General features: G+C 43.1%; 1 protein-coding gene across 5 annotated transcripts in view; it reads right to left on the reverse strand.

The window, feature by feature from the left end:
* DDHD1 (DDHD domain containing 1) overlaps nucleotides 1-17927 on the reverse strand; it is a 38963-nt gene that overhangs the window by 11316 nt on the left and 9720 nt on the right. For 4 of the 5 annotated variants that reach the window (XR_014547673.1, XM_083611832.1, XM_083611830.1 and 1 more), the window contains exons 3-7: nucleotides 11456-11557; nucleotides 8983-9111; nucleotides 5599-5746; nucleotides 3496-3602; nucleotides 2865-2971 (exon numbers count right to left, since the gene is read on the reverse strand). Coding sequence is in view for 4 of the 5 variants with exons in the window: in XM_083611832.1 (XP_083467958.1) it covers nucleotides 2865-2971; nucleotides 3496-3602; nucleotides 5599-5746; nucleotides 8983-9111; nucleotides 11456-11557 (593 nt within the window). In the remaining variant the exon portion in view is untranslated. The remainder of the gene's footprint in view (nucleotides 1-2864; nucleotides 2972-3495; nucleotides 3603-5598; nucleotides 5747-8982; nucleotides 9112-11455; nucleotides 11558-17927) is intronic. The other variant, XM_083611831.1, reaches the window with a different exon arrangement.

The raw sequence follows: 17927 nt of genomic DNA on the forward strand, positions 1-17927 counted from the left end.
CTTCTCCTTGCCTTCTACCTTCATTCCAGTTGGTTGATATAAAAGACTTTGTAACCAAGATCTAGTGCCTGAGTTTACATATCTTTTTCTCATTCCAAATCCTTTCCTTCTGTACGGATTCAACTTTGGTTGGCAAAAGAAATATGCAATGTGAAAAACCAAAGTACACTGGTGAAACACATGCATATTTTTGAACTAATGGAGCAGAACCACCTTACATCAGCAAGTCTGCTTCTCCGGTAAAATAAAAGCTCCTAACATGCTGCACCAACATTTGTTTATTTCAATTTCTCAAGCAGGAGAGAAGCCCCTGAGACCAGATTATAAAGCTGTAATTCAAGCTGATGAGCTGTCAGGGATTGTTTCTAAAGCCTAGAGAAGGCACCTGACCTAGTTGGAGAGATCATTTGCCAATGTCTCATCAATCATCTTTACTAAAATATCACAAGCTTGCCCAATACCTTGTAGCTAACAAACCTTCTAATGATAAATGTGAGCCAGAGTTCACTACAAGATTATATATGAAAATCTAGATGTACTGTATTCAGTACAGTAAAAAAAGAAAAGAAAAATGTTTTCAAGCCTTGGCTAAGATTTGGTGATCCATGTAGGCTGGCCCTTGAATAGTACAATTTGTAAAGTAAATGTGATGTGTCGCAAGAGTTAACCCTGGGAATGCAAAATTTTATTACAAAAAAAATAAAACAGCTAGCCCGGTACTTGCTGCTTCCTACTGCAAACAGACATGAAGTCCCCTAATTCCAATTGTGATTGTGGTGGGGACAAAGGGCTAAAGCCCTCCACCCAGTCTCAATCCCACTCAAGGATTACTCATGTCATGAACGTCATGCCACGTTTAGTCCTCCACAGGTGACATTTCTGAAACGTTTACTATGAAGCACCACTGCTGAAGCTTTTAAATTCTGAATATTTTTTGAGAAAAGGCAGGAAGTCATTATCTGATGAGAATTTTTTGAAAATCCATTAATACTGAATACTGGGCTACACGGAGCTCTAGTCTGATTCTTTATGGCAGAATGGTCAACCATTTTTCTCTGATGAGCCAGATTTTGACCTTCATCCACCTAGCTGTCAATCACCCAGCATCAGGTAGATCTGATCCTTGCCAAAAGCAGTGGCACTCACATTCAGCACCAAATTTAATCAGTGCCAAATGCAAATCCCACCACTAATGTACAACCAGGCTCACCCAGTGGGTGCAGATTTGCTTCTCCCACACCTTTACTTGAGTGACAGGTGTGCATGGCCTGTAAAAAAATGGCTGCAAGGGCCCATTCGTCCCATGGCCAGAAGGTTCTCCACCCCTACAAGGTAAAGGTATAGGGCGCCTGACAGTTAAGTCCAGTCGCAGACAACTCTGGGATTGTGGTGCTCATCCTGCGTTACAGGCCAAAGGAGCCAGTGTTTGTCCACAGAGAGTTTTTCTGGGTCATGTGGCCAGCATGACTAAGCTGCTTCTGGTGCAACGGAACACCGACACCAGAGCAGTGCACGGAAATGCCGTTTACCTTCCCGCCAGAGCGGTACCTATTTATCTACTTGCACTTTTTGGCGTGCTTTCGAACTGCTAGGTTGGCAGGAGCAGGGACAGAGCAATGGGAGCTCACCCCGTCGCGGGGATTCGAACCGCCGACCTTCTGATTGGCAAGCCCAAGAGGCTCAGTGGTCTAGACCACAGCGCCACTTGTGTCTCACCCCAACTTTATGGCAATTCTTACATAATATGCATTTGGATACCTTTGTGCACAGCACACACAAAGTTCCATACAAGAAGGAAAGCGTAAAAGTTCTTGAGGTGGCAGGGCATCCATGCTGTGCACATGTGTGAAATACAAAGTCTGTTAAGCAGAATTTCAGGAAGTATGATGGTTTGGCAGCAGCAGCAGCATCTGGCTGAATTAGCCTTTGTTTCAGCCCACTGAGAACTTTGCTATGTGGCTCTTCCAACCAAATTCCTTTCCTCCTGCTATGAAGACACTGGGCGGTTTTAAATCCTGCTTGTAAACTCTCCAGCTGGAACAAGCACCTCTCTACCACTCAGTTTGTACTTCAAGGAGGAAGCAGAGTGCAGAAATGGGCAGGGAGCGGCTTATCCCCTCACCAAGGATATTTACAGCAGCTGCAGAGGGCAAGCTGATGGCGGCGGCAGCAGCCTCTCACAACAAGAGCCCCCTTTCTGCAATGTATCTCCTTGCAGAAAACAATTGCTTCTTAGCTGAATAAACTACGACCTCACAAGCTGCAAATTGTGTCTTGGCCCACTTCCTCCCCCCGCTTGCTAGATTAAGCAGCATTTTAAAATACCTAAGCGTCAGCAGGAAAGCTGTTGTGCCTGTTCTGAAAGTGCTCTGAGCTTTGAAAAAATGCAACTGGGGTTTCCTTAGAATAGCCTGGAGACATGATGCTGTTGCACTGCAAAAGGTATACAGGTTTCAGTCTGGTCTGGGCCTGGAGGGGAACTGGGTAAGAGCCCCACAGAAGCCACTCGGCTTCCTGAAGAAGGGAGGGAGAGCTAAAGAGTACAACAAACACACAACACACTATGCATGAACAGTGCATGTTTCATCCTCAGGCTGCAATTATTACTGCCTTTTTGTAAAGGCCCTGTAGCCTATGAGATATTGCACCAGCATTCAGATCTCCGCTCAGCTAGAATACAGCTCAGTGGTAGACTGAAGACACAAACTACTCTATTTGGTTTCTATGCAAAGAATGCCCACAATGACAAAGTCTATCTTCAAGATGTTGGGAAATAGAGGTACACTTAAATTAGGAAACCCAACTTTGCCATACCCATTATTTGTCCATACCTGAAACCAAACACTTAAAAATCACACACATACCTCATCTCGGTAGAGGGGACTTGTGTAGTACATTATGTCCATTGCACTGCTGTTAAGCATGTCCCTCAAGCCACGGACTTTATCAGGAGTAATAGAGTCAACAGTGTCTAAAATAAAGAAAAGAGACCCAAGTGTCTGACTGAGGCTTGGAGTGGGTTTAAAGTCAACAATGCAGTGCCATATGAGTACAAATTCCTAGGAACATTCAAATCTCTACTTAAAGTGTTGAGATTACAAAATCAAGGAAATTAAGCACATGGTCTATTACAGAATAGTGAGTTTTCAAATTGTGCTTCCAGGGAAGCCCAAGGGATTATCAGGAGAGTTCCTCTGTGGGAAGTTCAGTAAGGATGGACCAATTTCCCTTGGAGACAGCTGCCCAATTTCCCTTTCCAATAATTACCTACAGGGAGTGGCAAGGTGTTTGGGGAGACTGATAACAGCTAATAGCTCTAGGAAATACCTTCCATGAACAACTAGAAAATGTCGGGGAAGAATTATCCTTAGCAGAACACACTGAAAGGGTACCCTGAGTGTAGAGAGTTTACAAACCATTGCTAGAAAAAAACTAAAAAGTGTTACTTTCCAAATGTCACCAATAGTGCTTCTGGCAGTCCAAAGTAAAAAGTACCTCCGTCAAGCGCAAGCTTAGATCTCCATTCAACTGGCAGGAACTCAACATGTGTTGCAAGGTTGCTAAAATATTTGTCTTCTATTTTCCTTGCAGTGTCCCGCATCCTAAAAATTAGATGGAAAGCACATATAACATTGAGAGAGGGGGAAATGATCCCCACTCTGAGCAATTTGTCATCACCAGCAAACTTGAATGCTTCACTGCTCATCCCTAACTCTAGTTCCTTCAAGTGAGTGAAAGAGCGCAGATTTTGATACAGGTCCTTGGGTGACCCACTTCTCATCACTGGGAGAACTGTCCATTTATTGGTATAGGCAACTCCCCTTTTATGCACGTTCAACTAAACATGCATTGCTGCAACCCTGGAAGTGGCACGAAAAGGGGCAAAAACGGCCCTAAAAGAGAATGAAAAGGGCAAAAATAGTGCAAAAACAGCCTTCTAGGAATCCCATGAGCCTTTCCAAGTGCAATCCCAGGAGCCCTTGCACCAAACTCTGGTCTTTGGAGAGCTGGGAGTCTGAGCATGGAGGTTTGGAGAGAGCGATTGTGCAGGCTTTGCCAATGGTGTTCCCAATATATGCCATTTCACTTAAACGCTTACTGCTTCAGAACGTAACCCCCGAGTAAACGGGGAGTTGCCTGTACTCAGTTCCTTGTTCCTTAAGCAGCTGCTGGCCCATAAAAGAGACTCCTCTTTTATGCTAAGCTGCTAAGCTTACTCAGAAGTCTTTGGTGAGGGACTTTTAATCAAAGCTTTCTGAAAGCCTAAGTACACAATGTAAAGACGACCACCTCTGTCCACGTGCTTTTGGACACTCTCCCAAAGTGGCCTGAAATAGGCTTAGGTAACCTGCTTCATCCAAAAATACCTGGAGTTGAAATGCTACTGCATTCTCAATCAAAACAAAAACAAAACCTATCAACTACTGTGGCTTTGAGGAGAATTAAACAAACAATACAAGCAACACGCAGACCAGTATACTAGATAGCACTGTAATTCCTATTGCATAATATACATGATTTAGTAACAAAAACAAAATGTGTGCACTTGTAAATTCTCTAGTATAGTTGAAATCAATTGAACACACGTCTGTCAATCTTTGAAAGTCCGCAGAAGTATAGTAAGTCTATGGTTGAAACAAAGTAATAGATGCTCTCCTGTGGGCTAAGTGGTAAAACGACAAAAGAATTCAAATATGAAACAACTTCACACATTACAATCTATATGCTACAGTTGTAGCATATAGATTGTAATGTGTGAAGTTTATATGTTTTCATGTACATGGGTCATTGTTTCATATTTGAATTCCTTTGTAGTTGTGCTGAAGAAGATTCCAGCGAAACAGTCAGATTATCCGGGATCACTGTTCATTGTTATTCACCTACTACTTCGGCACCACAAACGCCTAAAAAAAGTTTTACCGCTTAGCCCACAGGAGAGCATCTATTACTTTGTTTCAACCATAGACTTACTATACTTCTGCAGACTTTCAAAGATTGACAGACGTGTGTTCAATTGATTTCAACTATACTAGAGAATTTACAAGTGCACACATTTTGTTTTTGTTACTAAATCATGTATATTATGCAATAGGAATTACAGTGCTATCTAGTATACTGGTCTGCGTGTTGCTTGTATTGTCTGTTTGTTGTGTTAAGTTTGCAACACAGGAGTTTGTTGTTCTATTTGAGACATTGGCAAGTCTGGTTTGTGAGGGTTTTCTGGCGATGAAATACTGGTCTCTCTGTGTGTGCACGCAATATAGAAAACACATGCTGTAGCTGAGATTCCTGCATTGTAGGGGGTTGGACTAGATGACCCTTGGGTCCCTTCCAACTCTAAGATTCTATGTCAATATTTATTGCATTCGGAGCTCCTTGGTCTCTCCTTTGATCAGAATTATTTCCCTGCTAAATGCAGTACAGCAAAGTAACATTTGGAAATGTTTGCCAAAAAGATTCACAGCCTAATGATTAGGAAGTAAGATGACACCAGGAACATGCACAATTAAAAACAGCACCCTTTGTGAAAAGGGGAAAACCACAATGCCCGCAAATCCAATGTTGTCCACTTTCAACAGAGTGAAATGAAGTACTCACATGGCTGTGTTTTTAATAATCCTTCCTTGGTCCATTTTCTGACCAATGCCATGTACAACAAATACAATATGAGTTGTTGGTGATGGCTTGTCTTCTAACGTAGCCTCTTCAACATAACCTCTATGCAGCCTGGTCCCACTGCTTGAAGCTGCAAAAGAGCAAGTAACAACATTTAATTCAGGCTCATAAAGTTCCTTTCACCTGGTTGCCTGTGTCAAGTAAAATTACTCTCCAAGTGATCAAGCAAAGACCTTGCATTAACCAGCGTTTTCTCTTCCCCGGCCCTCTTATAGACTGACACAAAGCAAATGACATGTATTACACATGTAGGAAAACAGCCAGGTAAATTGTCCAGAATTATTTGAAATATGAGTCCTTTGCATGGACTTGAAAAACAGCTATTTGTATATAGTGCAAGGCCAACTAGAACGACCTCCTATTACTAGTGAGCCAACTCTTCTTCAGACTCATTTTCCAATTTCATCATCTGTCTGCAGCCACCAAGTCTCAGCTGCAAATAAAATAAGGGAAGATTTGCTGAACAATCAATAAGAATTTGGAATACAGAAAGGGGAGGCATGAGGAAGTCGGGGAAGATGGGATATGAAATTAGGATATGAAATGATACATGTTTTTTGTTTTGTTTTCTGTTTTTTGTATGTTTATGTTCGTTGTATTGTGTTTATATGGAAAATAAAAATATTATATATATAAAAAAAAAAAAAAAACAAGTCTCAGCTGCAAATAGCAGTCATGCATCTTCTAGACAGCGGCTTCATAAACTGCTTATCAGGAGTTCATGATGCACCTCAAAGAGAGTCAGTGTGTGCTTTTTTAGCCACCGAATGTTTAGAGCACATTAATACAAATATAATTTAATTTCTGGGCCCAGTTTTCCAATCTGTTAAGGTCATCTTGAATTCCGATTCTGTCTTCTGCAGCAGTAGCAACTTCTCCCAGTTTAATGTCACCTGCAGATTTGAGGCGCATTCCCTCAATACCTTAATGCAGGGGTTGGCAAGGTTTATCTTGCCTGGGCCGGATCGGTCCCGCGGAGATTCCTCTGTGGGCTGGATTGCGCGCGTGCACCTGATTTCAGGCGCCACAGAATCGAGTCCCTACGCTGAGCCGGTTTAGCGCAGTGCATGGGCAGACAGCTCAGTTTGGGGGTGGCTCAGGGGCCGGTCAAACGACCTCCGCAGGCCGCTTCCGGCCCATGGGCCTTAGGTTGCTGATCCCTGCCTTAATCCATCTCATTTAGAAAGATGTTGAACAACAGGCCCAGGCCAGAATACTGCAGCACCCCACGTGTAACTTTTCCTCCCAGGATGACGAGGAACCGTTAGTGAACACACTTTGGATTATTTATTTAACAAGATTTATATACTGCTTAATAATTTTTTTTAAAAAACCCTTTAAGTGGTTTTCATAAAATAATTACATGTCTCAATAGGCTTGCCCAAAGACAAAACTTTCCCCCTGTTTTTTCAGGGAACAGGGAAAATTCAGAACCAGCAGAACCAGACTTTCCTAAAGGAATGGAAGAAGTTTTCGATATATTTGGAAAGCAATTGTAACCAATTGACATCGCTTGCAGGGTTAAAAGAGGTTTTGTAAGGAGTAATTTATAAATTATTGTGAAAAGAATTAAGAACAGATGTATTGGAAACTTGAGATTATAGCAATAATTATAGTAACAAACAAAATATAAACAAAATTTATATCTTTATTGCCAGGAAAATGCAATTTATATCTTTTATAAACCAGGCCAAACCAGAAAGAATGGATAAAATTTTACAGAACAAAAAATATTAAATGAAATTTATATTTTTTGCAAGAAAAAAATTGCATTTTGGTGTTCTCTGACAATAGAGATGCCCTCTGTATTTGAAGAATATTGCCGGCCATGCTGAACACACATTCAAATGCCACACTTGTTCCTGGGATAACCAAAAACTTCCCCTTCAACAATGGGAAGGATGCCTCATGTACCTTCCACCACATCTGAGGGCATTTGTCAATGTCCACCCCTGGCATAGCTATCTAGGATAACATGGGCAGCATAAGGAGGTGGGGTTCAAGAAGAGGTTCAAAGGGCACAGCAGGGTGGTTTTTTGGTTTTTTACTCTGAAGCAACTTGCAAGCCAACAAGCATCTCAAGAGTGTATTTCCCTCCTGCTTATGACTGGGGAGGGGAGATCTGAAGACCTGCAGAGTTAACATGAGGCTGGCAGTGTCCCATGAGCTGCTTCTGCTCAGAAAGAAAGGCACACACAGCAAACACTGGGTGTTCCCCACCTTTTATTCTGAAGCAACTTGCAAGTCACAACCACACACACACACACACAGAGAGAGAGAGAGAGAGAGAGAGAGAGAGAGAGAGAGAGAGAAGCAGGGAAGGAGAATCACCAGCAAGGAATGAAGCAACTCGGAAGGGAAAGGGGAAGGGAAAGAGGAGAGACAGCGTGTGCAAGCAAAGCTGTGGCAAGGCAGACTGAGCTGAAGAAACATGAGGCTAAAGAAGCCTCTCTTGCCATGATGCCATAGCTCCAAATGAAGCATCAACTGGGCACACTAACACAGGGAGGAGGGAGTCAGGGAGACACAATCACCTCCCCCAGCAGTATAGTTTTAACAAGGGGTCAGCTGCTGCTTACAGAAAATGAAGTGTGAAGTGTTAATAAAAAAACCCAATGCTTTTTGCCTGCTAGCTGCTGCTTCACAAAAACAAATGCACCCCACACCCCACCAACAGAAGGAGGGGGGAAGAGAGAGACACATGTACACACACAGAGAGATGGAGGAGGGAATGACAGAAGAGGGCCAAATGACAAAGGAAGGTGTCTGTTTATTTACTAACCCCAGTTTATGTTTTTATGGGGGGAAAGGGATTCAGAAGTCTGAACCTGCAGGCTTGCAAGAGCCTTGAGGGAAGAAGTCCCTGCTTGCCGGCTAGATAGTCAGGGCGACAGAAAGCTAACCGTCTCAAAGCTCTGTTTGGCAATATCAGCCGGGCAATATTTGAGTCAGCCTGCTGTAGTAATTTGTAGCTATTTCTTTTTGCTTCAGGAGGCAGGGAAGAACTGACTGAGGTGAGTTAGCTAGGGCTGCACACACAGGAAGAAGCACCGGCTTCCTGTTTTTCCAATATTGTGATTTTTTAATACCACACACGTGACACAATAAATTGGAACATCATTTTGTAAAAAAACAGTTATCACGATTTGATCTAAAACCCAGTACCAGACAATACATTGATTTATAGCACAGACCTACACAAGACTGAAGATTTCAGTCTTCAAAATCAGCAAGAACTGAAGGTCTCTTCACAGAATATGAGGTGAAACAATTTAGTCAGTGCATACTATAAACAAATTACCTTACCTTTGGAAAAACCCAGCTTCTGTGTGACAGTTCTTGCGATTTTTGACGTTGTTGCATCACTGTAAAGATACACTTCATCCACACTGTGCCAGTCCACATGGGTGCGACTAAGCTTCAAACTATGAACAGCTGGAGCAAAGAAAGAACTGCCTTTAGCTCACGTAAGGAGAGTCAGGACCTCTTGCAAAGCCAGGCAGAGCAAAAAGAAGGAAATGGACACACAAAAGCAAGCACAGGACTGTGTGTATTCCATGCATCTGTGTGCTGTCCCCAAGCACATCAATCTGGAATGCTGAGAACATTTTAAGCAAATTTAAGGATCCAGAATTGTAGTCAATGAAGTTCCAGCAACACACAAGTCTGATAACACTGATCTTCTTTGTTAAGCATTCAGAAACCAGACTCGTGGGCAAAACATGCTGTGGTAATAGATCCCTAGTACGTTTCCCTTTTGCTTGATTGCCCAGGCTTCCTTCCACCATTCAGCACCACCATTAAGTATCGCACATTAAAATGTATACTCATTTTAATGTTCAGAATTTATTCTGAATCCACACTGCACATTTGCTTGCTGTACAATTTGTTCATAGCCAGGGGAATGGGGAGAGCTTGCAGAGAACACACAACCTGGGTGTAACTGAATACTAGCTTTATGCAGTTTGCATGAGGCTACTTAACCCCTTCCATTGCACAGATTCACTAATTCAGAATAGGCAAGTGGCTATTCAGATACTTGGAGAGTAGGGAAAGGAAAGGAAGCTAACTGTTTGGGGGCTCCTTTGTGCAGAATTGGAGAAATCGCAGAGAGGTGTCTGCATTTCTAAAAATCTGCTGGCATTACCTAGGAGTTTGAAATATTGATGCCTAGTGCATTTTCCCTTGGTGGAACAGAAAGAAACAGGATGACTCATATGCACTGCAGATACAAAAGACTTACATGGAACCAAACTAAAGGAAAAGCAGAGTAAAAAGGTAAGCATGCCCTAGCAAGTCTTGGACACATGCTAGTAAATGTTAAACAACCAGATAATGCTTGATAAAAAGATGAACTACAATGATGAACTAGATATTATGCACAAATGTGTCTAACAACCTTAGGTGACTTTTTTCTTCTGAACAACAACAAATATTTGGGAGGAGGTGACCTGAAATGGCAGGGTGTGCTTAACCCGTTCCCTACCCATTGCTTCTCCATTTCAAATCCCACCTGCCCCTAAGTTACTTGCCGTTTCCAAATGTTTATGTACCGTAAGAAAGATTTGGCCTTTACTTGTCTGTTGCAATGCTGAGAACACTATGAAGACTTGTGATTGCACTTTGATCAGAAAAGCACAAAACTGTGTCTTTTCCTGAGGGCAAAAGAATTATAATGAGGGTCTTTATGCTTCCGCATAATCCATCAGTGAGGCAGAAGAACCCTCTTAGAAAAGTGAATGTGAAAACAGTTCTTTCTAGTCATGACTTTTTTTTAAGTGAAAAGGTTCACAGGATAAGATGCTAAGCAGTAGTTGCCAAATGCAAGATTGCACATTATTAAAACAAGTACAAGCAGTAATGATGATTCCCCAAAAGTTATTTTACTGGATCTGTTACAGGTACCAACAAGGCAGAAAAATACAGCTGCTAGGAGGCGCTTTTCCCCTTAGAGTTGGAGAATAATCACTCTTGGCTATTCTATTCCTTCCATCAAGTTTCTATTGCAGGGAGAATGGGAGCATTGTTTTGACTCATGGCAATATAGGCAAAAATGCAAGTGAGCAAAGAAGAACAATGAATTGACTTCTATAGCTTACTGTCAAAGAAAAAATGCACAAGCCAGCACTCAGTCCCCTCCCCCTGGAGTCCCTCTCAGTCACAACCACCTTTTGAAAAGAAAAGACTTATGTTTAAAGTGTTTTCATTTTTTTTTTCTTGTTGCCAGCCATCGAGGAGGCACCTGCTGTCAGGCAGCAAGGCAGGATGTAAACATATTAAATAAATTTCTCTAACACTGTGCATATAGATGAGTGCTTGAAATTAGGTTGAGACTCAGAGATTTGTCAAAGCCCACTCAATGAGCTTGAGGTGAACAGTGATTTGAAGTCAGGGCCGAAATAAATAGGTGGTCAGACAACTGGACAGGATCTGTGGATAATTTAATAAGCTTCTGAAAGTTGAAGTGCATGCTTTCGGGTAGGGATCCATTTTTTTAAAAAGCAAACAATGCTTTAAAAGTGATTTAAAATTCCTAATGAATTGTTAGTACACATTGTTAGAGACAGCGTTGTCAGCATCTAATTTTCTCTGTAACAAACAAAGCACTGATCCACTCACTAAGATCCACAGTTTCTTCCTCCTTTTGGAAGAGGGTAGCAACATCATGCAGAGGGGGAAGCAAGTGGTTATCTAAAACACTACACTGAAAGACATGAACTACAACAGAAAGCTTCCTAGGCAAGGAGAGGACAAGAATACAAATCTGCAATTACTGTACCTTCAGACCACTTGCGTTTAAGCCCTGCAGCCTCTGTATTCTCCTTATATCCTCTCCATTTGAACAGAGAATGGAGGGAGAAGGGAGGGAGGTGGTAGATAACTAAAAGCAAAAACACCGAAACACCGAGCTTCAAAGTGAAATTTAAAAAAGGGGCATCATTGGATTTTGCACATCACTAGCTAAATAAACGCAACAAACATAGACAATATGCATAGGAAAAACACTGCAACAAATTTTAGCAAAACAAAAGAATACTGCCTTTCTGGGGAATTTAGTTATTCATTGTTTTATCTTCTCAACTTTTTAATGAAATGCTTATTGGTGCAAATAAAACTCAATTCAAAGCATAGAAGAATGACAGGCATGCAACAGCAAGATAGATAGACAGACCCATCCAGTACCTTTTAAGTTCGCAGATACATGTGCACACAATATTTTGGGGGACCGTAATACTGTACAACTCAAAAGAATGGACTCAAAATGTGAGCTAGCCTAGGAGTGATCACTAAGTGCCCCCTCTAGAACAGGAGGAAAGGCCACTGGTGGCTAGATTAGCAGAAGCTGCCTACTGCTCAGACTTTACGAAAGAAAGAGAGATGCATCCCAACATGCACTGTCTATAAACAAGCCTTCCATTCCTGAACAGCACTGGAGTTTCCTTGTGGGGGTAACTGCAAGTCCACTGTGATGTTTTCAATACTCATTTTATAGCTTCCAGGCTATTCAATGAGGATATTGAAAGAAGTGATACCCCTTGAAATTACTGTGCTGTGATTTGATGGACTTACCTTACCCTCACAGGTAGATGCCAGTGCTGTTCAGTGTGGGAAGGGACATCACAAGGTGAATGAATGCTGTGGTATCTCACAAGTGGGAAGTTAGGGATCAAGAGGAAGCTGTTGTGCCCCACCTAAGAAACAGGAGAACAATAAGCACCATGAAGGTCAGTCGGGGTTCAAACAGGGAGTCAAACTGAACCAGAGTTGAAACACAGAACACCACCGTACATTTTTAAAATGAAGCCATTCTTTGGGAGTCTCTGTTTAAACTCAACACAAGACCAGATTTTCAAGTCTTTTTTTTTTTTTGTGGGGAGAGACCAGACATAGTGGTACTCAGAAGGACTTGTCTCTGCTTCTCGGTTCTGCTGCCTTTGAAGATGAGGACGAGTAAGGCAGATGCAGGCTGCAACTAACTGACAGAACCAGTCCAGCGAAGAAAGGCTCAAGAGGAAGGCACAACTTCTTCTGTATACAGCAGGATGACCCCCCCCCCATGACATACTGTGACTCAATAGCTCCCTAATGCCAAAACTGTGTGCCACAAGAATTGCCAGTGTGCTTGAAGCAATATACAGGAAGGCTGATGTGAAGCCAGCTGCCTCTTCTAACCACCTTTGATGGGGGGTTGGGGAAGGAGAAGTTATTTCTGCAGAGATGTACCACAACTCCCAAAGCTCAGAAAAGGCTATTCAATGAGTCTCTGCATGAATTTATGTTCTGGCCTTCTTTTCTTCCAACAAGAAGGCATGCCTAGATTAGCAACTGATACAGTAACACAGTAGTGGGATCCTCCGGGGGGTGGGGGAGGAGATAATTTTTCCTCCGGCAAACTCTAACTTTATCGGGCTTATGAGCAAAAGTGTCTTCAATGTTAACTCAGCAAAAGCCTGCGCTTCAGTACCAAATGTGCATGATCCTCAAAATGCATTTAAGGAGTTAATAAGCACATGGGAGGAGGTTATGTTTAGTTGCAAAGAAAAATCAGCAGGAGGAAGTGAGGAATGCACTTTCTCCACCCTACCCCAAGAACAATCTCCGCCAGCCAAACTTGATTCTGATTCATAGAGCATTTCGGGGCTACAGAAGAGTATCCCTCATATCAATTTGGTCCTAGACTACCAGAACTTTAGGAAGCCTTGATGTAGCAGTTATAACTTGCCAGCTCAAGGTATGTGTTCTGCTGAACCCGAGCAGGTTGCCCAAACCTGTACAGTGGTACCTCAGGTTAAGTACTTAATTCGTTCCGGAGGTCCGTTCTTAACCTGAAACTGTGCTTAACCTGAAGACCACTTTAGCTAATGGGGCCTCCTGCTGCCGCCGGAGCACGATTTCTGTTCTCAACCTGAAGCAAAGTTCTTAACCTGAGGTAATATTTCTGGCTTAGCGGAGTCTGTAACCTGAAGCGTATGTAACCCGAGGTACCACCGTACTATTATTAGGTTACTCCCAATGGAACCCCTGAAGGCCATTAAGCCCTGCTGCAAATACAACGAAGTAATTTTTAGTACACATCACACAACAGGTAAGCTGCTGCTCCCCAATCTCTTTCTTGGGGATGATTTTGCTGCTCAGGAATGCAGGCATCTCTGGGGGGGGGCACTCCTAAAGTAGGGTTGCCATATTCCGAAGACCAAAAACCCGGAAACCCCCCATATTTAGGGCATCCCCCACCATCCCGCATCTCTGTCATTCACCCCTGCCTGCCGCTGACCCCTTCCTCACCCCTTCCTTCCAATCCCTCTTACCTTTTGCTGTCTTCGGCCTCTTGCTCTCTTTTCATGGCACAGGCCAGGTGCTCCTCCTGGAAGGCCAGGCTGGCCCTCCCCAGGCTACGGCCAGCCTCCGGAGAAGCGGCGCAGGCCAGGAGTATTGGTGGCTCTGTGGCTCCAAGGCCTACAGGGGCTCTGGCCTGGGCCTGGAGGCCACTGAGAGGAGGAGGAGGAGGAGGACAGACATACACACGGCACCAGAAGTAACAACGCCGTGGCTGCCCCTTCCTTCTGTGACAGCACCGCTGCTCGGCCAGTAACCTCAGCTCGCCAAAAAAACAAAAAACAAAACCCTGGACATTTTTTTAAAAAATCTGCCTGGGAAGTGATCTTACCCTTGAAATCCCAGACGGGTGTGGGAAATTCCAGATGTATGGCAACCCTACCTAAAGGAGACTAGGTTCATGGGAACACATTACATCAGAGCTCAAGGTTCCTTCACTGGCTTTCTAGGCATAATTCAAAGATTTGAGGCTCAACAACGTGGACTGTAGACACAATATAGACCACCTACTTTCCTGACCTGCCCCAAGATCTATTGAGAGGACTCTTCTGTTAACAATGCTGCCCATGTAACAGGCTTTGAGCTGGATGGGGAATCAACGCCTTTTCATGACACAGTCGTAAAACCATTGCACAGCGGACAGAGCTGTATTACAAATGCCACTACAAATAGTTAGGCAAGAAGACCAGTGCCTTCTGATATTGCCATTTCAAAACAATCTGTAGGTTAACATTAATGTATTTATCTGCCTTTATTCACAATTTTGAAATAGAGGCAGCCGCCCAGTTTCTTCTTAATTACTCTTAAACTCTGTTCTACAGCATGAGACAGTTCCTAGACTGGGGAGGAAATAAGAAAGAGATGTTTATTTCATAATTGTTTATTTACCTATGATAAAAAATTGCACATAGACAACTTGCACTTGAGGAATGCTGATTTTGTGTGCTTAATAATTTATTATTAATGTGCTTAATGTGCAAATTATTTCAAAGTATGTTGGGCTGCTCCTGGTCACAGCAGAGTCGAGAAATGGAAGCTCATGAATGAAAAGTCATTCCACGCTTCCCCGGCTGCAAACACTGACGTAAACAGAGCTGGTTTCTGCTCTGAGGCCAAGTCTGAGGACCTAGCTATCATGTTTCCCACTAGGCACCTGCGCTCCAATCACAATTCACCTGCCCATGAGCATCTAGGAGGAACAAAGCGCAATTCCTGTAATATCTACCACAGAAGTGAGCTGACCACATTAACTGAGCAATATCCTCTTTGATTTACAGAAGAATTCTATCTAAGCATACTTGAGATCAGGGGTTCCCAAACTGTGGTCTGCAAACCACTAGTGGTCTGCAAGCTTCATTCAGGCGGTCCAGTTTCTGTAAAAAATACAATTAAAAATCCTGCAGCCATTTTCAAGTGGTCCATTGGGAAAAAAATCACTTAGGAACCACTGCTTTAGACCCAAAGACCATTATACTAGTTGCCAGAGACATAAAAGCCACTTGTGTACACAGGTAACAGCACTTAGCCAGAGACACCATCACCCCTATTTACATATAGAAAAGCTACTTAAAGCTGCGGGGGGGGGGGTGCGGGGGCGGGGGGAGTGTCATTCAAACACTTCAGCAAAAGCTGAGTGTCATGTGTGTCCCTGTTTCTTTGTAATGAACGAAATAACTCCAGAAATAGCTCAAAGTGCGTAACACTTAAGGTTAGGACAGCAGTCAACTGACCTTGGACAAATATTGCAAAATGTTCCATGGAACTACGAATGACCTTCTCCCAGTGATGGGTTTCCTTGAACTGTAGAACAGGATCATCTGACAGGAAAGGCACGAGTGCTATCTCCTTATTTTAGTTTCTGTTTATCTAGTTCGTACATTTTCATCCCGCTCTAATCAAGGAGTGCAGGGCTGCATACACAGCCCAGCCCCACTTTCAGCCTCACAAGCAGTTATGAAGTAGGCTAGGCTGAGAGACTGTCATGGGTGCAGGGCCAGCCAGTACGCTTTATGGTGAGGAGGGACTATGAACCTGGGTCTCTCCTGCATTAGTCCAACTGCGACACTGCGCAAACGCCTTACTTCACAACCCTGCTTCACACACTTCATTTAGTGCCCTGTAACTTTATTTAACAACCAGCTTTTGCCATTTAGAATTACTGTTTGTGCTTTATTTAAATGAATGTCAAACAAAAATTGCAACTGTCTATGGCCTATCCTTAGACGTTTGTGATAAATGGCAAGGCAATTTGGTCAGCCTCTTGACTATCATTTAGTATGTTCAGATAACAATATAAACTATGAATGATTCCAATATAGACAACTTTAACAAAATAATGGCATTTCCCTGGGTTTTGGGTAATAAGTGCAAGTCTCTACATTCAGTATTTGCATGGGGCACTGGTTGAGAGGAAGCGTATTTCATGTGTGGACTCAGCAGGGTGGGAAATGGGCATGTTAACAGGTCTTCCATTAGCAGTCCTTCTCTCCAATCCAACAAATATGCTTTATTTCTCCTTGACATCTACAGGTGAGGCAATGGAAGTGCTGGACCAGTGTCTTGCCTATATAATGGACTGGATGAGAGCCAACAAACTGAAACTCAATCCAGATAAGACTGAGGTATGGTGAGTAGGCAGTTCCCTACACCAGATGGGTGGCCTGCTCTTGATGGTGTTACACTTCCTCTGAAGGAGCAGGTTCGCAACTTGGGGGTACTCCTGGATCCTTTCCGGTTGCTTGAGGCTCAGGTGGCCTCAGTGGCCTGGAGCACCTTCCATCAGCTTTGGCTGGTGGCCCAGCTACGCCCCTATTTGTATAGGGATAGACTAACTACTGTTGTCTATGCTCTGGTAACCTCAAAGTTAGATTGCTGCAATGCGTTCCATGGAGGGCTGCCTCTGAAGTCAGTTTGGAAACTTCAGCTGGTGCAGAATTCAGCGGCCAGGTTGCTCACCGGAGCAAGACGGTTTGAGCATATTACACTGATCCTGGTCTGACTCCACTGGCTACCAATTAGTTTCCAGGTCCAATTCAAAGTGCTGGTTTTGACCTATAAAGTCTTAAACGGCTCAGGACCCCAATACCTCAAGGACGGCCTCTTTCCATTTGAACCTACCCAGACCCTAAGATCATCTTCCCAGGCGTTTGTCTAGAGGTCCAGAGGGTGGCAACATGAGAACGGGCCTTCTCTGCAGTGGCTCCCCGTCTGTGGAATGCTCTCCCCAGGGAAGTTCGCCTGGCACCTTCATTATACACCTTTAGGTGCCAGGCAAAAACATTCCTTTTAACCAGGCCTTTGGTTGATTTAACTGACATCCTATACCCTTTTAAAATGTGGTTTTTTTGGGGGGGAGGGCTTATTGGGTTGTTGTTTTTATTTTTATTTTATAGTTTTATATTTTGATTTTATTCTGTGAACCACCCCGAGACCTCCGGGTATAAGGCAGTATATAAATTCAACCAACAACAACAACAGGACTGACCTGCTGGGAGCCTGAAGGGTCCTGCCCTTCTTCTCTCCACCTGGCTTGGAGCGGGGCCTGGACAGGCTCCATAAAGGAGTGCTGCTACTGCTGCTGCTGCTGGGCAGAGAGGGCTCCGGTTTTGTTTTCAAATTGCTTTTATTTTTTTATCTATGTCATTTTAAATTGTGATTGGTATTAATGTTGTATTCTTAGTTTTAGATTTTATGATTTATGTGGAAATTGTCTTCCATTTGGTTGTGTACTTTTTGATGTGTTTTATTTGTTGTTTATAACTTTTGTTATGTTGGTAATTATGTAAACCTTGTCATGTTGCAAGCCGCCTTGAGCACTGTTTTAACTATGGAAAGGCGGCATACAATGATGAATGATGAATAACAACAACAAGAAGTGGTGCTATGCAGAGGGACCATTTCCAAAACTGCATAAA

This window comes from Podarcis filfolensis, assembly GCF_964270895.1.
Source record: "Podarcis filfolensis genome assembly, chromosome: 1".
Lineage (NCBI taxonomy): Eukaryota > Metazoa > Chordata > Lepidosauria > Squamata > Lacertidae > Podarcis > Podarcis filfolensis.